The sequence below is a fragment of the Python bivittatus genome, unplaced genomic scaffold (genome assembly GCF_059951505.1).
Source record: "Python bivittatus isolate LINGU-HERP-01145 unplaced genomic scaffold, Pbiv_v1 ctg000440_np1212, whole genome shotgun sequence".
NCBI classification, from domain to species: domain Eukaryota; kingdom Metazoa; phylum Chordata; class Lepidosauria; order Squamata; family Pythonidae; genus Python; species Python bivittatus.
In genome coordinates, this window is record NW_028277063.1 from 2,684,490 (window position 1) to 2,709,232 (window position 24,743).

The 24,743-nt window shown below is 41.3% G+C and overlaps 2 protein-coding genes across 2 annotated transcripts; one reads left to right on the plus strand and one right to left on the minus strand.

The window, feature by feature from the left end:
• Window positions 1-3,666: 3,666 nt before the first annotated feature.
• On the minus strand, window positions 3,667-9,269 carry LOC103065045 (urotensin-2 receptor-like). Its single transcript, XM_007443255.3, has 2 exons — window positions 7,686-9,269; window positions 3,667-4,657 (listed from the first exon to the last, which is right to left on the minus strand). The coding sequence occupies exon 1, from the start codon at window positions 8,749-8,751 to the stop codon at window positions 7,696-7,698; it is 1,056 nt and encodes a 351-aa protein (XP_007443317.2). The 5' UTR covers window positions 8,752-9,269; the 3' UTR covers window positions 3,667-4,657; window positions 7,686-7,695.
• A 7,522-nt stretch (window positions 9,270-16,791) lies between these two features.
• CUNH19orf85 (chromosome unknown C19orf85 homolog) lies at window positions 16,792-24,092 on the plus strand. The gene is given in 4 exon segments (XM_088142639.1): window positions 16,792-18,275; window positions 22,063-22,290; window positions 23,269-23,651; window positions 23,654-24,092. Coding segments are annotated over 3 exon segments (636 nt in total). The 5' UTR covers window positions 16,792-18,275; window positions 22,063-22,096; the 3' UTR covers window positions 23,713-24,092.
• Window positions 24,093-24,743: the final 651 nt, after the last annotated feature.

Genomic DNA, 24,743 nt, shown 5'->3' on the forward strand with positions numbered 1-24,743 from the left:
TTTCTTTCTTTCTTTCTTTCTTTCTTTCTTTCTTTCTTTCTTTCTTTCTTTCTTTCTTTCTTTCTTTCTTTCTTTCTTTCTCTTTATGTATCTATGTATGTATGTATGTATGTATGTATGTATTTATTTATTTATTTATTTCTAAACTTTGAATACTTTAGAGCAGTGTTTCTCAACCTTAGCAACTTTAAGATGTCTGGACTTGAACTCCCAGAATTCCCCAGTGCTGGCTGGGGAATTCTGGGAGTTGAAGTCCAGACATCTTAAAGTCGCCAAGGTTGAGAAACACTGCTTTAGGAATACAGTACATAGGAAGGCTCAGTTATAAAACCACTCATTTAAAAGCCCTTTAAAAGAAAATGCACTAGTAATAACCAGACCTTTTTCTCTTAGGAGCAGGAATTTGCTCCTTGGCCCAGCTGCTACGAAGAAGGAATTCTACAGCTTCAGAAACCTGAATATGACTGTGTGGGGAAAAAATGTTGCGGTTTCTAGGTAGAGACTTGCGTGCTCTTCAAGTATTTTTACTTTTGCTGACGGGAAATTCAAGCTGAAACACCCATCCATCACTTTACACTGCCAAAAATTCCAGGAAAATAGTGTGTGCAGAAGGATGCAAGATCTTGCTCCAGAAGGATTTCCAACGAACCTCAACAGTAAAAAAAAAAAATATATCAAAAGAATCTGTTCTTGGGCTCTTTACTGAAGTGTGAGTCTAAACAAGCAAAAAATTACTTCACTGGAATATGCTACGTGGCCAGAAAGGTAATTCAAAATCCACTTCAGCAAATTTCCTAAACCTAAGCATTATTTTTTCTTATTCTTTAGAAAAAGAGTTGTGACAAAGGAGGAACTAGAACAGTACAGTAAAAGAGAATCTGTACAAGGAGAGAGAAGAGAGGGTTTAAAGGCTGATTATAAAGGCTGTTTTAAAATATTAAAGCCCAATAAAGTCTTAATTCTTCAGAATAATTATTTCCAGAATGAAGAACTGCAGCAGCATTTGCATGCCCCAAAGCTAATTACATAATTTCTCTAATAGAGACATATACTCTCTTCTAGAGTCATCTAACTATTACTGTTCCAAAATAGTAAATGGACAGGCTTTAAATCTCTGCAATGATAGTTGGAAGATGCTAGGAAGATGCTATAAGCCACTAGAGAGGAAAGGACCCTAAATAAATAGTTCATATTCCCAGAGAATTATGGAAGGTCTGTGATTTAAAAAGGGCAGAATTAAGATCTCAGTCCTTTCATTAAATGACAATTCCCCAGATTCTTCAGGAAAGCTATGTTAGTTACAGGATAAAAAATTAATGCATTATTAGTTTCAGATATTCTGTTTTCTGCAGGTGGTAACTACATGGAAGTAGCCTTATTCCATTTTAAGGCAAACATTAGCCGCTTTGCTGAACATGTATCACAGGAGAAGATAACTTAAGAACCTCAAAGATTTTTTGTGTGGACCAGAATTGTCCTGGCCATAAATTGGGTGCATAATATCCTGCAGTTTTGAGGTAGGAATCCCATGAAAGATGGAAGTCTTGAAATAGGTTTAAGACAGCTAACAAAATAAAGTCCAATTCATGCCACCCTACCCAAGCCAGGACAACATGAAGAGGTCAGACCTACCTACATACATATGTCCCTGCTGATCTGAGTCACCATCCTGCCCAGGCCTACCTTGTTCCCCCAATCAAAACATGTCATCCTACAGCATCCATCCATCCATCCATCCATCCATCCATCCATCCATCCATCCATCCATCCATCCATCCATCCATCATCTATCTGTCTATCCACCCCCCCACCCCCCCGATAAACTGTAAGAGTGGTCTAATACTGAAGAGATCTTAGAGCTAGGAAATGAACCAGGCTACTAATTACATGTTTGTCCCCATCCTTTATGAGTGAGCTTTAATCCTCAGAATAAATTTATGAGGTACAGGAGATTAGGTTGACTCTGCTGGGATTACCAACAACAGCTGATCCTTTCAGGGCTTTAATTTCAAATGTCAGGAAAAAGGCAACTTGTTAGTTCTTTAACCTTGGTTTCTATCATAAGAGTGGCCTACGGAATTTTCTGCCTCAGATGTCAAAAGAAGTAACCTAGAGGCTCTGAATCCTGACCTTGGGCTACAGATAGGGTTACAAGGTGTGCATTGATTCAAACAACAAATAGCTGGCCCCAATGATTCAACAAGTGTGTAAACCTGAACTTTTCAACTCCAGATCCTCTACTCGAATCACTGTCCTACACTAGCTGTTAAGCACTGGCACTTCTATTGATATGGATTCTGTGCATGGCTCCATCACAACTAAGACAACATTTACACCTACAAGCTATTTTGGCATTTGAGGCTTCAGTATTCATACGCTATCAGGCCAAGCGGAATCAAATGTTTGAACCAAAATAATGTAGTCTTTCAAGTGCTGCAGGACACTTTTCTATATGACTGGATCCTGGACAGGGTATCTGCAGGGGAGTGAGTCAAAAAAAGTCAAGACGGTAGCCATGACCATCTGATTGAAATCCTGCTCTTTACTTGCACGCATCACATATGTACAGTGTAGGAAAGAATGAGTGGGGCTTCCGTTGTGTGGTTGTGGCCACAATCTTGACACCCCTTGTGGACATCCCTGATCCTGGATCCACTCTAATAACATTTTATGTAGTTGTAATTATCTGCATCTTATTTTGGAATATTAGCAGTGGACGTTGGCTTCCACTGTGTGTGGAAAGGTGGGAAGTAATTGATAGCATCATCTACTTGAGGAGCCAGGCAATGCTGCTGATTTGGAAATATCTTCTGACATTAAAGTCACCTTTCAGTTCTACCTTTTTTTCCATAAATGTGTGTTGTACCTAAATTTTCTTCTTGAACTCAAAATAACAAAGCCTTACCCAAGATGCTCCGTGGGCTACAACTCTGTCTTGGAACTTGGAGAGCTGTAATTCAACACATTGGAGGCTACCAGGATGCGTAGCCATGGAATATTTCTTGCACTGGAAAGTCACAGAAAAAGTTTTGCACCCATAGCCTATGAATCAGTTGATGCAGTGTTGTCGTGCAGAGATGGGTAATGACGATCCATGCATGAGAAAGTGAGATAAGTGGATTTCATTTCATGTACACTACCAAGGAGGAGTCAGAACAGAAGTATTATCCTGCTATGAAGGGGCAACTGGGGGATATTGGGGAAAATATATTTACTGTATCTTTTAACAGTGCAAGGAAATAGTGCAACAGATGTGGAACAGTTGCACACAAGCAGAAATCACATAGCTCAGCTAAGCAGCAGCATGCCAGAATTAGGCAGGGGGGAGGGGTGTTAAAAAGTCAAGATGGTCATTGTGAAGGTGCAATAAAAGCTTTGATTCTTTTTTTACACATTTACACAAAGGGTTCGAGTTTTGATCATGGGAACATAACTGCCCTCTTGACTTTTTTTTACCCCCTTGTGGATACTTCTAGACCTTATTATACCTGGATGAGAGACACCAAAAATACCAAGGATTTAGTCTAGGCTGGGATGTCGAAAAACATCCTGCAGGAATGCAGTGGTAAACCATTTCTGTATTACTGAAAGATTATTATATGAAGAAGAAGAAGAAAATTAAATGGACATGCCCATGAAGTTTCCAGAAGCTAAGTTCAGTGTGAAGGAGACTTTATTTTTAGAAACCATATAAACATGAAACATTAATTGGCATGTTGTCATGGGCTTAACTCATTATACAAAATCATGTCATGTTACTTGGGAGTGCAATCCTGGGGATTTCTGGGAACCACAGAAACCAGAGATATTCATTAGCGGAATTTGGTCCTAGACTTGTGGATTGTCCAGCCTGAAATAAACCTATTACCTGCCTCCCCCCAATAAAAATTAAAAAGCAGACATAAAACCAACATGAAGTGCGCACTGAATGGCTGCTTAGAAGAGAGAGAAAAAAAAACAATGAGAAATTATCCTTCTAACTTGGGGAAATATTTAGTTAATTTATTTAAACACTGATATGCCACCCACTCCATTTAGTTGCTCTGGACAGCTTAGAAACATTTATTTACAATAAAATCCAATCTAACCAACCAGTAAAAACAAGTAACATAAAAAAAAATTACACTTTTTCACCCCCTCCTAAACTTCAACAGGGAGGAGCCTCTACTCCAGTGCAAATTGTTTCATAATTTAGGATCTGCCATGGGAAAAGTAGAGTTTGATGCTGAGATTACAAATATTTTCAGCAGCTATTGACAAAAGGTCTCCCGTTGAAGATTTAAGAGCCCAGGATAGACTTCACTGAAATAGGTGGTGCCCAAGTTAAGTATTATTCATCCCTGTACAAAAATCTAAAACTGTCCATTGGCATGCACCAAAATGATGAGGAAACACCTTTACCATTTAACTTTCTGCTCTTTGGTTGCTTACAAAACTGGTGTGCATAAAAACCTGGAAATTCTATTCTAGAACAGGCAAGCAGCCTCTAGACGTGGCCACAGAAGTTCTGCTTTTGCCCCAGCAATGAAATGTTTAACAAAGAATGTTGTGCTACATTTTTGTCCAAAGGCACGCTTTCTTTCATCAAGCATGGATGAAGAAGATGTAAGACAAGGGAAAGCTCAGACAGAAGCATCTGAGATACATTTCTTCGTTCCTTAAAGACAGAAAAGACACGAAATCTGCATTAAAGTGAAATTAAGGTGAAAAGCAACAAGATTAATTATAAAAGAGAAGAATCGGGGCCTAAGACTGTGTAGAATCCATTTTCCCAATTTGGAACTCTGCTCTACTAGTTCCAAATAACAAGCTAAGTCACTTTAGACCCTGGATACGATGGTCTTATGCCCCTCAAAAAGTTATACACACCCTCCGTGTATTTTACCTCAGCCATAGAATCTCTTGCCTTGTCCTACAGTTTTATATATCACAACGTCTTCTGTATTCCTGTATATATTACATTCAGAACAAAGCAAATGCTGTTTTTCAATTCTGCTTGATTGTAATTATTATTAGCATTGATGCAATTTCACAATTTTAGCTCATTTAAAACAGCACCATTATAACCAAACATTAATATAGAATTAATTTCTGCTGCTACAATTCTAAATATATTGATTTCAGAATAGGAACCATTTTCTTGGGGGAAAAGGAATTACATTTACAAATTATGTCATTTATTTATATAATTTGCATACCTTATTGTAATACATTTAAAAAGTGAAAATAATAGCATTAACCTCTTTAAATATATACCTATTTGCCTGGGACCCCAAACTATCTTTCTATTATCTATTTATCTATATCTTAACAAAAGAAAGGTTACTGCAGTGAATAATGTTATATTTGGAGAAATAATAATAATAATAATGGTGGATAAAAATGCCAAATCCAGTCTAAACACCTGGCTGATTGTTCAACCAACCATAATAATAATAATGTTCAATGTCTAGCCCCCCGAGAATTCCAAATTACCTAATTAGAAATTATGAATGTTCCTAGATTTAATGTTTTTACAGGTAAATAAATAATTTGGGCAATGTGTGTTTGATCTTAGTGCCTTAAAAATAATGCATAATATATTAGCTAATCTAGAAAATAAAGAATCTTTATTCAGTGAAAAAAAATGGAAAGAGCAATTTTTGTGATTGCCCATTTCCAAGAATTTCAGCAGACTTACTCTAAGCTTAAATCCCAACACATTATATTCTTACATAGATGTAAATCCTATATAAACTCAATAGGATTTTTTTCCAGGTAAGTGAGGGTAGGATTAGAGTTTGAAGTTAATGTATTATTACAAAAATAACAAATTAAAAGTGGGATTTTCTGTTCTGGGGAGCACCCATCACAATGTAAAGCTTTGCTTGCAAGTTCAAAAGAGAGCTCAAATTTTCTTGTTAGTCAGCAACATTTTAGGAATTAGATGGCCCTATTTATCCAACTGAACTTGTTGGAAGCTGAATCTGTAGGGACTTACTTCCAATATTTAAAGATAGGAAATTAGCAAAGCATTTTCAGAGGAAATGCACAATTTTAGTTTCTTTGCCAGATTAATATTTTCAGCATTCCAAAGAGTCACCGTGGGCGGTATGCAGTCTAGTTTTTCTAATGTGAAAGAGAATGGCAAGACACTTGTGATGAAATTAATGATAAGAATAAAGAGGAACTTGGTGTTGTATTAATGCACTACTGTCACAAGAATACACATATTCATTATTCTGGTTTTGTTAGAGCAGCAGAAAACTGACTGATTTTGATAAGTTCAAAATCAAGGCAAGTGTGTGTGTTTTCTTCCTTCAGTTTATAACTAAGAAAAAAACATGCTCATATGTCTGGGTGTGAATGTGTCATATAAAACCTTAAAAATATGATCAGACACGGAACCTTTACTTCTATGACACACTATATTATTTTTAAAAATCTTTTTTCTGTGTGTATTCAAATAAACCCATTATTAATATTTTCTAATCCTAAATATACAGTGATTAAAAATCATGCGCCTTAGAAAACCGTTCAGCATATTTCCCAAAAATTGGGAAGTGTTATTGGCAGATTTCCTATGACTTCCTTAAACCTGATTACGTTCTCTCAATTCATTTTAGAAATCAGTTTGCATTCCTTCCTTTTTATTTTATTGCTGAAGGAAGAATGCTAAAATAAAATTTGCAGCACCAATCTGACCATCTTTATTTGGAGAGCTGTACTTTAGGTTATGATCCTTTTTTAATTAGAAACTCCCTATTCTTCTGCAATCTGTAATCTAACTGTGGGGCTGAGAAGGAAGAAACTCGGGGCAATTAGGGATTACACGGTTTTCAGTCATTGCCATTGACTGGGCGGGCAAGCAGTTTCTTACAGAGAGATGGAATACAAATGCTACAGCTGAATACCAATTAAACGTCCATCCTGTTTTTACTGTGAAGTTGACTCATCTTCCAACTGGGTAGAAAAAGGAGCTTGCTCAATCCATTGCATAAATTATTAAAAGGCCCATCTACTAGCACCGAGAATGAGCTGGTAGCAGAAACAATTTTTACTAAGGGCTTTTATCTCTGGCTCAACAATGAGGACAAGAGGTAGCCCAGTACAGTTTTCTCCATCTTTAATTTTGCATTCCGTTTTCCTACCACCTCATTTCTTACAATCCCAACTTGACTTTGGTACTGGTGGATCTTTTCTGATCTAGAGATTATGGAGGCAGGACAACTGCACAATGGAGACAGAGGAGAGATTAACCTTGCATTATAGATGGAGAGGAGGCCAAATCTTCTCCCAGCTTCTTTTTACTCAGCAGGAGTTATTTCTTCTTGCAGAGCTCCCCCAAGGGAAAAATTACTAAGCGTTTTGGGGAGGGTCTGGAATAAGGGGAAAACTTGACATATATGCTAATTGCTAATGACGCAATTAATGTGGTTTCTCTGATCTGCACATTACAAAGAATTGGAGGCAACCTAATCCGGTGGAGAATTAGGGTTCCTACTGATCACCTTAACGCATGACCTGGGCACACTGGCTGTGCCATTCTCTTGTTTTCCAGATGCGTTGTGGGGATGATTGGGTTGTAGTCCCAAACATCTGAAAAACAACCTTAGTAGTTCTCAATCCTGATTCTCTGAGTTACCCCCGTGCCACCTGTGAGCAAGACTCATCTGGGCATTCCTCCAGTGTCCCCCATTGCTTACCTGTATCTGCTCAGGCGACTGTAGCCCCTTCCCTCTGAGACCCGCTTCTGCTCTGGAGGCATGGCAGAAAGCCCCAGGAAGCCCCTCGTCGGTGAGTACGTAGGTATTCACGGTAGTTGCGTGTGAGCAGAGTGTAGAGGAAAGGGTTGATGCAGCTGTTCCCGTAGGTCAAGCAGGTCACCAGGTGATTGACAGAGATCTCCGTGTGGATGGGCAGGTGGGCTGCCGATGGGCAGTAAAGGGGAAGGAGTTGCCAGATCCAAAAGGGCAAATAGCAGGCCCAAAAGGCCAAGACAATCACAAGGATGAGGAGGAAGACACGGTTCTTGGGGGAACGTCCCAGGCCTCCACGGGTCTGCGACAGCCAATAGCTTCTTGCCAGGCGCCAGTAGAGTGACCCAATGACTATCCCAGGTGCCACTATGCTGGTGCCAAAAAGGATGCTCAGGTACACTCTGTACTGCTCCTCACTCCAGGTGGGGGAGCAGAGGCGGCGTACCCCAGCTCCATTCCCCATTGTACGCTCCTCCTGGTGAATCATGACCATCATGGGGAGGGCCAGAGCAAAGGACAGGAGCCAAACAGCAATGGCCAGAGGTCGGCTGCATCGCCGAGCACGGCTGGCAGCCTGGAACGGGTGCACCACGGCAGTGTAGCGCTCACAGCTCATCAGGGTCAGCAAGAAGATGCTGGCATGCATGGTGAGGAGGTCTAGGCTGAGCAGAATCCGGCACCCAGCCTCCCCAAAAGGCCAATCTTTCACCAGCCCATTATGAACAATGAAGGGGGCTGTCAAGAGATACAAAAGGTCAGCCAAGGCTAGGTTAACCAGGTGGACGTACAGAGAGGAGGCCGAGGCTGAGGCCCGCACTACTGCCAGGGCATAGAGGTTGCCGGCCACCCCAGTAACACACATCAGACTCAACACAGCTCCTAGGACTGCAGCTGATTCACCTCCTTCTGATAAGGAGCCATTACCTAGCAGTAGCCACGAAGAAAAGTTTGTTGATGATGTCATCATGGGGAAATGGTCCAGGGTAAGTTGCTCAGAAGAATTTTTTAACATTCTAGTCCTCAGGAGAGAGTTCAAGGAAAGCGTACTAGATGTCCATCAGTCTCTGTTTCTACTTATCAATTAAGTTTGGCACATATCTTATCATCTCTTTGTCTCTCTACGTTTTGGTCTACTGCTCCATCCATAAGTCTATCTGTTTTCTTCTTGATCCTTCCCATTCTTCTTTTTGCTCCATCCTATTGCTGTATTAAAAAAATTGGTTTGAGGTTGTAAAGGATATTTTGGGGGGGTCACTTTCCCCCCATCTCTCTTGTCTCTGATGCATATGGTCACTGGTTTGAATACAGACATGAAGAAGCTTTTTCTTCCAATCCTTGTTCCCTTCTTCCTTTCCTCTACACACTCAAAGCCGGTGATGGCGCAAGGTCTCCTGTGTGTGAAGAGGATCTGTGTGTATCTGAGTTTGCAAATTCTCTTCTCTCACATTCTTCGCACCCTGCTAATATCGGTATGTTGGGGTTGAACCTTGGTGCAGCTCCCGTCTATTTTGAGAAGCCTGTTTATTTCAACCCTGAGGTGGGACTCTGACAGCACGTCAGCAACAGGGACTACAGGGCGGGTGGTGGGACAACATTTAGGGGTCTGATTGGTCTGAAGATGGAAACAGACAGAATTTTCTCCACCTCCTCCACCCCAAACAGACATACACTCAGGGTCCAACTCCCTGCTGGCATAACTATACAACTTTCCATGGAATGATGCCAACCAGGAGAAAGAAAAAATAACCAAGAGATAGAAAGACAGAAGGGGACTGTATTGATCAATGGACAAAAGAAACTCATAAATGCAGACACAGAAAGACAGACCTTAGATGAAAAGGAGTGAAATAAAAATAATCCATGACTTTTGACCCATCTGTTTCCTACACTAGAATAAGGTGATGGCAACAGATAGCTTTTCCATACTCTTGTCTTTGATTTTGTTTTCATGTCTACCCGTCTATTCACACTCTCGCTATTACATCATTTAAATATGCCAGATTTAATGTTCATCAAACTATCCTAGTTTTAATCAAACTGTCCAAAACAAATCAACTGTATTTAACTATAAACAGCCCACCCCATCTAAGCTTAGCATGTTGTGTGAACCTAGTCACACTGGGCAATATCTACACAGTAGCTACGGTACATATTTTTTAATGATACGGGTTGCACACTCATGTTCAACAAGTCAAATAATGAACACAGGATTTGTAGGCAGCATTAGTCATATTGCATGTTAATTTTTGTGACTGTCACAGAAATGCAACCCCCAAGTAACAAGGTAATGCTTTAAAAAAAAATTTACTACTTCAACTTTTTCATTCATGGTTTGGATGAATCGGTAGAAGGAATTCTTACCAGATTTTCACATTATTGAAAACAAGATGGCATACTAATATTCTCGAAGACAGGCACCTACATTTAAAAGGATTTTGACTGAAAAATAGCAAAATGAAATTTAACTCAGATAGATGCAAACAAAGTTCTTCACTGGCAAAAGGAAATCAAATGCAGAGGTATAGCATGTGAGATATTTGACTTGGAAATATTGTATATAAAAAGGATTGTGAAATGTAGCTGTTCAAAGTTAATAATGTGATGGGGTTCCAGAAAGGGAAATAGATTTTAGGCAGCATTGATCAAATTAATAGTTGTAAGCTACTTTGAGTGCCCCATAAAAAGAAAGGTGAAAATATCAATTTCAAAACAAATACATGTATAAGACATACATTTCCAAATCTTGGAAGGTAATAATTACAGTTATAATTATTCTTCATTGGCTAGATTTTGCTTCAGAAATCTAGCATATGAAGAACATTCTGTCCTGGGCACCACATTTTAAGAAAGATTTAGTGAAACTAGAACTGGTGCAAAAACGGGAAAGGAGGATGGAAAATAAGTCCTAAGGAAATACTGAAAGAACTGGATTTGTTTAGCATTGAGAAAATACGCTTTTCTCAAAAAAAAAAAAAGTGGTGTGGTTATTGTAATGCTTTTCAAGCCTGCAAAGGGATGCCCTGTAGAAGGTCAAAAACAGTTGTTTTTGTCTCAAAATGGAGGATATAAAATGATGGTCCTCAATTACAGGAAGGCAGATTCTGGCTGAATGTTAGGAAAAACTTCCTAAAAGGAACAGCTGTTTGTCAGCAGTACAATTTACTGAGTTAGTTGGTGAGTTAATTTTCACTGAAAGTGTTCAAGCAGAGGCTGGACGGCCATCTGTGAGAGATACTTTAATTTGGATTCCTGCATTGAGCACAGGGTTGCACTTAAGTGGCTCCTTCCAGAAAGGCCCAGGTTCCATTTGCTTTATGTCTGTAGCAAATATGTTATTTGACAAGGCGATGCTCGTAAGTGAGATGTAAGTCTCTTGGCTGTGAATGAAACACTGTGCAGATGTGAAATGTTGGTGTCAGTCTGTTTTCGGTTAGATGTCTCTCAGAATTTCATGTGCATATCATCCTGTGGGGTGTTTGAATGCATATGTGCTTTACCACTAGTGTGTTTCATTGGCGTGGGTGTGAACAGAAGCAAGGGTCTGGGGACCAAATAAACAAACAGAACTTTTATTTATAACACCCTCCCCACGAGGGCACAGCCCAACCACAATTTTGCAAAATTAACCAATAGGCACTAAACAGCAGTTAAAATTATACAAAAGGAATAAAATCAAGCAGAATACATTGGTGATCGCAGTGAAGATAATGCAGTACAATTATAAAATTCTAAACCTACCTTCCATCTGCCTTTACTAGTGAGATTTACAGCAAAACAGCCCTATTACTATTCTTAGCATCTGTTCATAGCCACTTCCACCAGTCTGTCTCCTTTATTGAATAAACAGATTTTCAGATCCTTCTTCAAGACACTCAGGGATATGCAGAGCCACAGTATGGTGGGAGGAACACTCCATAATCCATCATCCAATGCTTAACGCATTGGATTGCTTAATGCCCCTCTTCCGTTGTGTGTTGCTGTATCCTGAACTCATGTTTGCGTCACTGCTGTTTAGTGCCCCTTCTCTTTGGCCCCCTCCTTTCCTCACTTCAGGGATGGTCTCAGTCCCTCCTGCTTTTAGATGTCCCTCCCTCCTTCTCGCCTCCAGCACCAGCTTCTCCATCCTTACCGCCATTTCATTAATCCCTGGCTTGGCTTGAGAAGAGGTTCTTGCTGGCTTGAGCTGCATGGATCTGCTGAGCCAGGAAGCAGAGCGTGTGGAGGGGGAATCCTCGTCAGCAATCCAGAACTTGGCCAAAGCAAACTTGTGTGGCGCTGCTGGGTTTGTCTAACCTCACGACCCTCCAATGCATGGGGTTTTCTTGGAGAGCAATCTAAGCATTCAGACTGGGGACAGGGCAAGACCCCAGAAACAATGTCTGGGCTTGAGGCAGTGGACAGGAAGTCCTGGATCACATCTTACAAAGGTGGAATAAGGAATATCGCATCTGAGCACATGCAAAGTTTTTTCCTCACACAGTCAGCTCCCTGAAAATTGGGAGCTCCACGTTTCCAGGTTGCCTTGGAAACCAGATTTCTCCTGGTGAGATGCCATGGGGCTGGGTGGCAAGCTTTCCCCCCTACAGCTCCTCTGTGCAGGTCATCTTCTCACTCATGGTGTCTAGAAACATGATGACTAAAGAGAATACTTTGGGGGGCGTAGACACTATTCCTCCCTGGCATCTCATTCTGGTGTTATGTTTTGATATACAGCTTTTCACTTGAGTTCTGTCTCTCAACTGTGTTGGTTGTTCTCTACAGTACAACAATCCTCCATTTGCACAGCAGACCCTTCGTTCTGGATAGCCCTTGAAATAAACCTTGGTTTCTGGGTAGCAATGATGTGGTGGGATATGGCTCTTTTGAGGTCCCTGGAAGTTTAAACTGTCCCTTGGAGGTTGCAAATGGGAGGCACTGCCATAAGGGCCAGGGCCGGCCCCAAACTTGTTACAGCTTGAGGTGGAGAACAAGATGGCTTCCTCCCCAGTCTGTGTGCAGAAACTGTTGAACCTTTACTTCAACCCTGGCAAAGAGAGAACATTTTTATCACACTGAAAGGTAGGAAACAAGTTGCATGAGGATGCTGGACAGGCTCCCAGGTATGGGGTGTCCACAGGTGTGTGTGTATGTGTGCATGTGTGAAAAAGTCAAGATGGTGGCCATATGATCATGGCTGCCATTTTGACTTTCTTGACACACACATAGACACCCTTGGTTGCCCCTGGTTGGGTTTTGTTTTATGGCCACATCAACAGATGACTTCAAGAAATCTTAATGCACTTCTTTTGCCCCTTATGGTCATTCAAAAATATGAAAGCTGCGCTCCTGAAAAGCAGTGATTTGCCACTAAATTCTAGCAGAATGAAAATGGGGGGTTTCAGAAATGGGGCCAGGGAGGCCATATTTGAGCTGCAGTTTGCCCCCCCTTGTCCCATGGGGAGGCCAAAACTGGGGATGTTCTGTAGCTCCTCTTGCCAGCAAGTCACACACCCTAAAAGCACCGAGGATAAATTCCTCTTGAGCTCAGATCCCATGTTGCCGGAGCCTAGACCAACTGTTCCATGAGATCTTCAGATCAAATGTCAGGGCGTCCTTCTGCCTCACACAGCTTGCAGATGGGGTGCTGGAAATACGACCATCACTAGCTCTCCTGCTCTCTGCTTTTGTGTGCTGCTTCCCCCCTCCCTTATGCCTTCCACCTGGTAGCCAGACACCATTTGGGGATGGGAGGGCAAGATTGTGTGATTTGGGGGGAACAGCCCACGCCCTCCCTTGGCTGCTATCCCAAATCCAAGCCCCAAGCCAGCAAGGGGCTCCCACCCACCGTGCCTAATTTGTACACCAGCGCCAACCTCTTGCAGAAAAATAAACAAAGAGGGAACAGCAGCAGCACTACAGCAGATGTGGGTCAGAAAACCCCACAGTTCAACTTACAAATACTCAACTTTGCTCTCTCAAGAACAATGAAAGACCCTGGGTTTTGAGCTGAGCCTGTCCAAGAGGGATTTTTTTTTCCCTTTTCCAATATCTTGACTGTTTCAGTGAAGTTTTAATATAAATTATGATTTATATTAGCTCTTGCTAGCATGTGTAAGATGAAATGCATGATGTCATTCCTCTATTATCCAAAATAAGCTCATGAATGCTGTTCGTGTTTTATAAATATGGAGGACAAAGAGACCTGGCTAGTTAAAATGTTGTTGATGAACGTTCATATAGGTTCCCCATAGAACCACAGAATTGGAGGGATCATATAGCATCTAGTCCAACTCACTGCTCAGTTCAAAATCCACATTACATTATCTCAGAGAATTGACTGTCCAGCCTCTGAACACTTCCCATGAAAGAGAGCTCACCAGTATCTTAGGTCTACATGTGACCGCCTTCATATACCAACCTGTCTTCCTGATTGAAAACAGACATTTCAATCTGGATGGACATGAATGTGTGCAAAATGAAATAACCCTGAACATTTTTCTGGGCACAACAGGCCTCACTCCAGAAGAGGTGACCCTTTTCTGGTCCTTTCAGCAGAAGAAAGCTGACACAGGAGCCAAGAGGGCCAGTGAAGAAATTATGGACAAAAACACCTCCCTCTGTGCAAGGCTTGGCCTCTCACACTCACCTGTGAACATGAGAGTGATCTTTGCTCATGCACAGAGTTTGTTTTGCCACCCTAGTGTGAGAAGCAGTTTGAGGTGAGGCATGGAGGTCTGGAAAGAGGCTTTTGATTCCACTTTTGGAGGAAGAGGACAGAGCAGGGCTTGGATGCCTGATTCTTGCTGTTCCAAGGACCCAGACCTGCCTCCAACAATCAATCTGCAGAACTATCCTATGCGTAGTTAACTCAGAAGTGAGAAAACAAGCCCCCTTATATTTACTGAATCTCCCTAGTAAGTGGGTTTAGGATTGAAACTTAAAGTTTACATCACTTAGGAATAGTGGATTTATTAAATCACAAGTCATGTAATAAATATACAGCCCAACTCTATTCGTATTTCTTTTGATTGCAGCCCCATGATCCACTTGCTCATAGTCTTCCCCACCACGAGGAATAAGAACTGTATTGTATTTTTATTCAATTACAGTATATGGTAGTCCTTCGGGTTCAGAGAAGACACACTGTTTGCAGTTTATCTTTGGACACGGAGGTGGCTCTGCAGTCCCAGTCTGGAAGCTCAGGGTCTAGCACAAGGGGGGCCCTGAAAGTCCACTGTTGTAGAAACTGTGGGTGTTATTCTGTGACACCGCTCACGGTTTTCTCTCAGTTTTTGGTGGTGCCTGTCTTCAAAACCGGTGGAGGCTTCATAGCACAGGGCTCGCCAGCGGGTTCTGTCAGCAGCCACAGCATCTAGTTCCCTTGGCTGGATGTCACAGTGGCGTAGGGTTTCTTTCACAGTGTCTTTGTAGCACTTGCGTGGTTGACTTCGAAGTCTCTTCCCAGACTCCTGTACACTATAGAGCAACTGATATGATGGTCATCCATTCTGATGACATGTCCCACCCACCGCATCTGGGCTCTGATAATCAGGGACTCTGTGCGATCCAAGACCTCCAGGTTGGAGACATGGTCTTGCCAACGAATACCAAGGATGGAGCGGAGAGCGCGCATGTGAAATTTCTCCAGTTGTTTGAAGTGTCTTCAGTACAGAGTCCAGGACTCACATCCATTTAGGAGAGAAGGGATAACCACAGTGTTGTAGACTTTCAGCTTTGTGGAGATATGGATGTTGTGTTGATTGAGCACTCTAGTACCCAGCTGCCCGAGTGCCTGGCTGGCCTTGCTGATCCTGGAGTCAATTTCTTTGTCCAATGACCCATCGCTCAAGATGATGCTTCCCAAGTATTTGAAGCTGTTTACATTTGTCAGCTAGATGTCGACAACAAAGGAAAGGAAAGGAAAGGAAAGGAAAGGAAAGGAAAGGAAAGGAAAGGAAAGGAAAGGAAAGGAAAGGAAAGGAAAGGAAAGGAAAGGAAAGGAAAGGAAAGGAAAGGAAAGGAAAGGAAAGGAAAGGAAAGGAAAGGAAAGGAAAGGAAGTTTTGAAGGCCAGAAGGGGCAGGGAGCACTGATATTCCAGAAGGCATGGGGCTGGGGGGAGCATTTTTTTTCCTGGTTGTTCAGAGAGAGTGGAGGCTTTAAGGTGAGAATCATCATCTTTAAGAATGGCAGTATTTTGCTTCACAGAGGCTGAGCCCACCCTTTCTGCCCTTCTTTTTTAAAACTAAAAACAGTTTTAAAACTAAAAAAGCATGTATAGTTGAAATATGAGAACGTTGCTGACAAAATTTGGGGATGCAATCACAGAGATCTGTTGGATCCAGAGTGGGGCGGGATAGGGTGTATGAGACTTGTGAGCGAATGTTATCTCTTTCTATTTTTTAAAATAGGCATTTTAAGGAAAAGTGGGGGGGGGGGAATAAGAAAAGCCCCCTGCAAAGCAACAAAAAGAAAAAAGGCAAAGATAATAAAACACAATGCCAATAAAGAGGGAGCTTGCAAGCATCAAAGAGTTAAGTAAAAATTATCAGTATTTTATTAATTAGCTTAAATGTACAAAGAAAAGTATACTGTATTGTTTTAAAAACTACTGATCAGTGCTGAGATCCAAATAATATATGAATATCAATGGTAATAGTCAATACCATATACATCATGAAGTAAGATTGGGAATTAACAGCGATTTCTATCCAAACAAACAAAGACTTTATGCTAAGAGAAACCCAGAGGGCTGAAGGTTATTGATTCCAGTTTTAGCTTGTTTTCCCAGGTGATACGCTCTTTCCCAAGATCTCAACTGCCTGAAAGAGGAATACTGAGATACTATAAGATTATTGTTCCCTTCCCCTGCTATTGCTTTGTTTCTGCTTTGCTTTTATGGCCTCCTTTCAGCCCTCCACCACCACGGTCCCTGAAAGTTTGCTCCTCATAAAACAGCCCTGACAACAAATTTACCCCCTTTCCTTATTATTTTGCGTGATGGCTCTTAACATGCAAGCAGTTGACTTTGCCCTCTGAGGTATTCATATCAGCAGCCAAACAGCTGATAATGAGCTAGATTGTTGAGCACAGGAAGTTGGAAAGGAGAGGGCGATATTGGTTAAACCTTTGCATTGACTCAACAATTATTTCTCATTCTCGTCTTCCCACCTTTCTTTCTGGGAGCAGAGAGGCTGTGTTTAATGGCAAATACGACGACCAATTACTTTATAATTGCCTTTATAATGCAGGACGTTCGCTCGGGGTGCTAAGATGAAGGGGAAGGCCAGCAAGTGTGTGGACTTCTTTTGTGCTAACGAATTCTCCCCCGTGGCTGGTATCTCCATGGTGCCTTGAATGCTCAGCGACCAGTGAAGGTGAGGACATCTGAAATGGGTGAAAGTGGCAATAACAGCCACATCCTAGGGACAAATATGTGCTAATGAGGAAGCTCCTGCTGAGGGTCTCAACCTGAGGGGCTATAAAACACCAGGAGAGAATAAGTGAAGGTGGGGGGAAGGAAATGAAAGCAACAATAATTTGGTGAGTATTGCAGAAAATAATTAGCTATAGATTTAACCTATTGCCTCCAAAAAGTGTCTGCAAGCCCAGTTAGTGAATGGGGTGACGTTGCATGAAATATTAACAATAATAATTAAGAGGAGTGGATATAAAGGCCTAGAACAGGCAGAATGCAGACATGATTTACACTTGCTAACTTTTTTCCACCCCGTACCTGGAAAACTATGTTGCCTTTAATCACAGCCTTGCGGGAAGAAATTAACGAGGTTGCGTTTTCATCACCACTTATTTTTACAGGAAAGAAGAGAGATGGGCATTATTAGGAGTAAAGTGAGGGAACCGAGTCAAAAGTGATTTTATGCTACAATCGGCAGAGGTTTACTCAGAAGTAAGCCCATTAAGTTAAAGGAGACCTGTGCGGATAGAGGACCTCAGCTCTATAGAACATTTTAGATAAGCTCTGGAGGGAGAAGAAAATATAGAGATATCTCTAAGTCGTCACCTAGAGAAGCTAAGATGGGGAGTGGGATTCTGATGACCCTGCCAGAAGCTCTAAGGTACTCTTTCCAGATATCTTGCCAAAGTCTTTGTCTCTTGAGTTACCAAAGCTTTTAAGATACCCTGTTGAAATGTTGATCCCTGAAGTTAAACTGGGGCTATATTTCCTGCATTAGAGCCAACACCACTGATGGAGAAGACGGGCCCGTTATCTCCCCCTTAGCTAACAAGCAAACAACCCTGTGCGGTTTTGTTGGTTTTTTTAAAGCATTGTGGGTGTGCTTTAGGAGGAGGAGGAGAAGAAAGTGGTGGCGTTCCTAAGCTTCATTATCATCCTTTATTCTGTGCTGGGTACCAGTTTCAGGCAGCCCTCCCAAAAGAGGTAGAAAACATAGTGGAAAAGGACTGATCGGAGCAGCATGGGGTAAGGGTCAGGCTGGAAAAATGAATAGAATGGAAAACGACGCAGGAACGACTGGCTGAAGATTGGCACATATTGGCACCTTTAATGGGAATCTTCCTTCCTCGTCAAAGAACAGGTAGGTGAGATTGGAAGCATGTTTTCCTTTCTGTCTATACAACCTCTTCTTTTTATGTTCAAAGGTAGATTGTCAAAGGTTGTGTCTGAATGAGAGAACAGGAACTGTCAGTCAGATAATCAGAATTATAGTTAGTTACTTGCTGCTATAAGCCACTGTTGAAATTCCTTGAGGGCAACGTTGCATGTCCTAGAAATTGCAAACATAAAAAAGTACCTTCTTCTGAGTCAGACTATTGGTCCAACTTGTTCAGTAGGGTTGATGTTAACTAGCAGCAGCTGTCCAGGAATTCAAGGGAGAATTTATCCAGCTTTACCTGCAGATGTAGGGACCTAACCAAGGACTTCTGTCTATGAAGAGTGTACCATAGCACTAATGTACTGCCCTTCCCTAATTGTAGCTAACCGGTTAACTGTATCCATCAGCCCTATGAAGTAGACCAGATCTGAAACCTGGATGAAGGTTTGATCTCAAACCTGAATGAAGTAGACCAGCTCTGAAACCACAGAAGGACTAGAAATAAGCTATTGAGATAGGCTATTGGAATTTTGCAGATCTGATGACGCTTTTTTCTCCTTCCTCTTATATCCCAGTAAGTCATGGAGGATCCATCCTGAGTCTCTTCTTAATACTATCTCCCTTCCCGTTAAATAATGCTTCTGTCCTTTTTGTTAAAGTAATGATATCTGAATGTTTGCTTCAAGGTCACCTCCATGGTTCTCTACAATAACAAACTTTTGGCCCTAACCTAAACTGGCTCATCAAATCTAGTCGGAAAGGGCCACCAATCCAGATTTCTGTGTTGAGCTGGTTGTCTAGTCTCTGCATGAACACATTCAGCAAAGGGAAGCACACCACTTCTTTAGCTTATTTGTAGCTTCTGGTTCCTTAAGGCATAGCCTGAATAAAGAATTTAGATTTGAAATGAATTCTACACTACCCAAATCCTAAGCCAGCTGCAATTTAGGACTAGGAACCAATGACAGGACAATGACATTTGAAAAAGGACACCATTTATAGATGGTTCTATACCAGTGCTCCAAGTTTCTGAGCTAGGATGGGTGAATTAGAGTATTTTATTGCGAACAAGAACATAAATATAGTGGCTACACAAGAAACCTGATAGAATAGAGAGAATCAGTGTGCTACAGTCCTTCTGGGATACAAAGTTTATAGAAAGGACAGGGAAGGATACAATGGGGAGATGTCACTCTCCATAGCCAAAGAAGGTTTAAAAGGTAACATACCAGAAAACAATGGAAGACCAGGTCCCTCCATAGAATCTTATGCTATCATCCATCTGATCAAAATGCTGATGGTGGTATGGGAAGGAATCAGGGAGGTATGCAAAGGAGAAATTCACTTCAGTCACCCTCACATGGACTGCTCAGAACATGACAAAGAATTTACATTTCTTAGACACCTTAAATGATCAAGGCATAGAACAGCTGGGCTTGACAACAACTGCAAGGGAGGCCACCCTAGATATAATCTTAAGTAATGATCCAATGCAAGGTGTAACTGTTGTGGAATCAGTAGGAATCAGTGACCATAATGCTCTTGCATTCAGCAAACATGCAAGTGGGAAGCTACCATCAGGGTCCAACTCAGTTGTATTTGACTAAAAAGGGGGGAACTTTTCAAAAATGAAGGGACTTGCAAAAAAGTTATGAAGCCTTCCTTCAGGAAAGGGAAGTCTTTCCCAATAAGAACAAAAAGGAATGCAAGCTCTAATAGAAAAAGTATAAGGTGATAATAAGAAATGCAGAAGAATTTGAGAAGCTTATGGGGAAAAAAATAAATAAAAGAAATATATTCAAAGGAGAAAACCAGCCAAGGAAAGAGTTTTCTGCTTCAAGGCTGTTAAATGAGGAAGGAATGAAGGAGACTGCAGAGAAATTAAATGGATAAATGATATAGGAAAGATACCTTAGCCTTCATTATGTTTCTCTGGGAGGGAATCAGAGTAAACAACAACTATCTATTCTAGATATTTTTTTCAAGTACTTTTATTAAAGATTATAATTACAGTAGTAAAAACTAATACAAACAAAAAGAAAGATGGAAAAATAGAAAGGAAGAGTAAAAGGCGCAAAGGGGGAAAAAAAAGAAAGATGTAAAGAATAGAAAGGAAAAAAGAAAAGAAAAGAATGTAGTAAAGAAAAATAAAAGAAATATATAAAGAAGTGACTCCCAAGCTTTATCACCAGTATAAACAATTTTAGTAACTTTTCATCTCTTAAATTACAACAAATGATCTCTTCTTCCCATATCTCATCTCTTATCTATAAACAAATCCATAAAGAATCATCGTTTCAGTCTTGGTGTCAGCAAAAGTCCATTAAGGGCTACCAGAAATAACAACATATCTATTTTAACCTTGATCAAATAAACCAACTTTATATTCCTTCCTTTTATTTTTAACAATCTTAATCATTATTCCATTCAAATAACGTCATAGAACTTGATTTCTTTTCATTTCTTCTTTGTCCTTTCCAATGAGATTCTTCAAAGCTTTAACAAGTCTCTTTTGTAAGACCAATATAGAAAAATTATCCAGGTCACTCTCTTGGCTTATTGTTCGTAAGTCCCTTTTAATTATTAAAACATCAGCCAGTTTCTTTTGTATGTCCAGTGTAACATCTTTTTCCATGTCATTCTTGTAACCTGTCATTTGTAAATCCACTTTCAACTCAGTCTCTGTCTTGTCAGGTAAAACTTGCTTCTCTTCCATGACATTTTTTAGACACAGTCTATCCATAGAGACAGAAAGTGCTGTTGACATTGTTAATATTAATTTCTGACTCAATTTTTCAAAAGTGTCCTTCAATATTTCCAGTGTTAGAATATTTGTGCCATTCTATAACTGTTAGTCAAGTTTTTGGGTTCTTCTCCTTTAATTGAAATCTTTAGTTCCCTCTAGCGCCCAATTTGTAAAATCTTATATATATATATATACATATACATAAATTCAAAATCAAAAGCATTTTCCCATAGAAAGGATTCTTTTATAATTAATTCTAAAATCTTATTTCAAATTTATCTGGACCCTTAGTCTGTTTGTAGCTTTCTAAAATCATAGCTTTAATTCACCTTTTGCTGTTTATTTTTTAAAAAATTAATGCTCTTAAGCTTATAGTTTAAACTTTATTTCTTTAAGAAGGCAAAGTCACCTAATGCTTTCAAACTTGTCAATCCAAAGTTTTCTAATAACTGAAAAGTAGTTAACAAGCAATTTCTGAAAGAGATTAGAAAAGGAAGTATGTGAACATAGTGTCCCTTTCAAAGGCGCCGACCCCAGTTGGAGTAAGATGACTATTCCCTCATCTCCCAGTGCTCAAAACGCACTGGAGACGGCTGTCTTGAGGTCTCCTTGCAACTGTCTGGAGCACTTGTGGGCAATCTCTCATCCTGTCCTTTGTCCAGAAAGAGGTTTGAAGAGCCAGCCTACTTATTCTTTGTTGCGGTCATCAGCTCCACTTTTTGCGGAACCATCTTCAATACACCGTTCTTCCTCCAGAAGTCTTGATATTCTAGATACCTTAAGAGACTACCTGTAACAAATCACTGGCTCCTGACAGTGAACTCTTGAGAGTTCTCAATTCAGATGTGAAATTGCTTACCACCTAACAAAAGTATGTGACTTGTCACTCAAATCAGGTTCAGTGCAGAAAATTGGAAGGTAACTGATATGACACCATTTTTTAAAAAGGGACCCAGGGGTGATCTGGGAAACCACAGTCATTCATCTTGTTGTATAATTGGCCATGACCTCTGTGCACTGCAGTTGGAACTGAACCTCGCTCCCACAGAGACAGAGAATGCTTCACCCCAACCACCGAATTTTGGCACCTCCACCACAGCCCCTGACTCCTGCTGAAGGTGGGAGCGATCTGTACACCTTTGTGTCAGCAGCAACATCCCATGTGATGCGTGCTCTGCAGAGGCCCCGCAAGAGCCGACCTACTAAGCGGAAAGTGAATCTCCGGCGGTTCCTTCAGAACCAGATATGCAGGTACTGTTGGAATGGTTTCAGCCTCCCTACCTCTGGAGTAACCAGACCTGTTCTAAGCCACCATCCTAAAATGAATAGGGACCTTCTAGGTCTGCTGGTGGAAGAAGGCAGTTCCCCATGCAGTGTCTGGATATAACAGTACAGCATCTCCCAACCAATGCTTTCAGATTTGTTGGTCCCTTAACTCTGAGAATTCCCAGCTGACATAGACTTCTGGAAGTTGTAACCATCCATTTAGTCTCAGCATCTCTAGAGGGCTTCAGGTTGGGGAAGGATGCAGTAGTAGTCCTCTTTACACCAGGGATTTATTTTTTAATTGGATTTTGGAGGGGAGGGCCACAAGGACAGTTTTGGCTTTGCAGAGAATTCAGTTTTTTTTAATGCAGAATAAGCGAAATCTTATTTTAACACAAAGAAAATGGAGGATTAATAGTCCCGTATTTGTTCTTATATGATAGGAAATTGGCCAAGAATGGTAGCAATGAAGGTGGGGGGGGGGTGTTGAATTTTAATGGCATAATTTTGGAGTTTGGGGGAGCAATAAAATGGGGCTCAAGAACATCACGAGGAATGCCACTTGATCACCCTTACTTTTACAAGTGCTTATTGAGGATGAACGTCCCATATATTACTTTGGTATTCTCTGCAATAGTCCTGTGAGATGGTAACATCCCCATTATTGTACTGAAATGTGACACTTTCTTAACTGTTCTTCAGGCTACAGCAGCGTTGTCCAAACTTGGCCACTTTAAGATGAGTGGACTTCAATTCCCAGAATTTCCCAGCCAGCATGGCTGGCTGGGGAATTCTGGGAGTTGAAGTCCACTCATCTTAAAGTGGCCAAGTTTGGACAACACTGGGCTACAGTCATTCTCCCCCACCCAACACTCTGCTGTGAATAATTTTTAGCATTTCATTAATGCTTTTCGCTCTTGCAGGAAACCTCACTGCTTTTTTCTCCTTTCCTCCCACCTCCAGAAGCTTTTCGGACATCGAGGCTGCAACTCACGGCTTGGCCTCCTCCATCCTTTCGCAAGAAGCTCTGGCACTGCCTAAGGCACTCCAGCAAACGGCCCCTCTGAAGCCCCACACATCCCAGCCAGCCCAGACCTCATCTGGCTCTTTCTCAGGCATAGCGGAAGCTTTTGCGGCTCCAGACCCAAGCCCCAGTTGGTGCCTCTCGCCTGAGTCACTCATGCCAGAGCCCGATGAATTTTTTGAACCCATCGCCAAGGAGAACTTGCTTGGCCTGGATCCCCTTGCTCCAAACCTGCTGGGATATGATACATACCCCGATTCCCAGCCCTGTGTGCTTTCTACAACTTATGGAATCCTTATGGAGCCAAATGTCTACCCTCCAGTAGGAGTCCAATGTCTCGCCTCTGCTGCCACCCCAAAGGCAATGTCGGTTTCTGCCTATGACATCTACACGCCCTTCTGAGATGTGGAAATGGGATGGTTTCCAAGCATACCGCTGTTTCAGTGACCTGCTCCTGCCTAGGAAGAAGAAGAAGAAGGCATCTTCAAAGGTACCCCCACTATGGTGAAGAAAGAACAGCAACCTCATTGCTGGGGCACTTTGGGGAGACATGCTCCTAGGCGTGCTTTCGTGTTAAATCTCTGCCATGCCAGTCTTCTGTAATGGGAAGAAGGAAGAACCTAGAGGAACAGAAGAAAGAATTGCAACAAAAATAATGATCAGATAAAAGAAATCTGAGTATGGGCCCAAACCCTAACCCGCAAAAGCCTCTCAGACAATACCTTCCCTAGTTCTCATGAAGATAAAGGGAGGGAGGGAGGGAGGGAGGGAGGGAGCACATTCAGATTTGCAAGATTCTGTTACAACAGCTCTATAATAAAAGTATTATTCGCCTGCATGACTTTGGTTCCCTAGTCTGGTTTGCCCTGAAGGTCTGACACCTTTTAATGCCCTTAAGTTATGTTAAAATGCCAACTTCTAGCATTTCATAGCCAGTGGTTATGTTGGCTGAAATTCTGGTACAATCTAGAAAGCATCAGATTGAAGAAGGCTATTCAATGGTGGTCCCCCCCCCCCATTTCTGATGGCTTCTCCCTGCCAAAATCTTAAAGAAGACAGCTTTAAGTCCCTAAGATCATCTTCTGTGGACTGCCCCCCCCATCATAGTTGAGAAGAACTGGTGGCAGTTTGAAAGGGAAAAACTCAAAAACTGTTCCATAATCTCTAAAATTGGCTTAACATAGTATAATAAAATAAAGAGACCCCCCCTCCAACTACCTCCAACCACAAGGGAAAAATCATACAACCCAGACGCTTTGCATCATTATTCCACCCACTGCAATATTGGATACCCAAAATATTGTCCACCAATAGCTCAAATAGATCCTTTCCTTTCCTTTCCTTTCCTTTCCTTTCCTTTCCTTTCCTTTCCTTTCCTTTCCTTTCCTTTCCTTTCCTCCCCAGAAGAATTGTG

Coding starts and splice junctions, on each gene's coding strand:
- LOC103065045 (XM_007443255.3), bottom strand. CDS start 8,751: ATGTTAAAAAATTCTTCTGAGCAACTTACCCTGGACCATTTCCCCATG.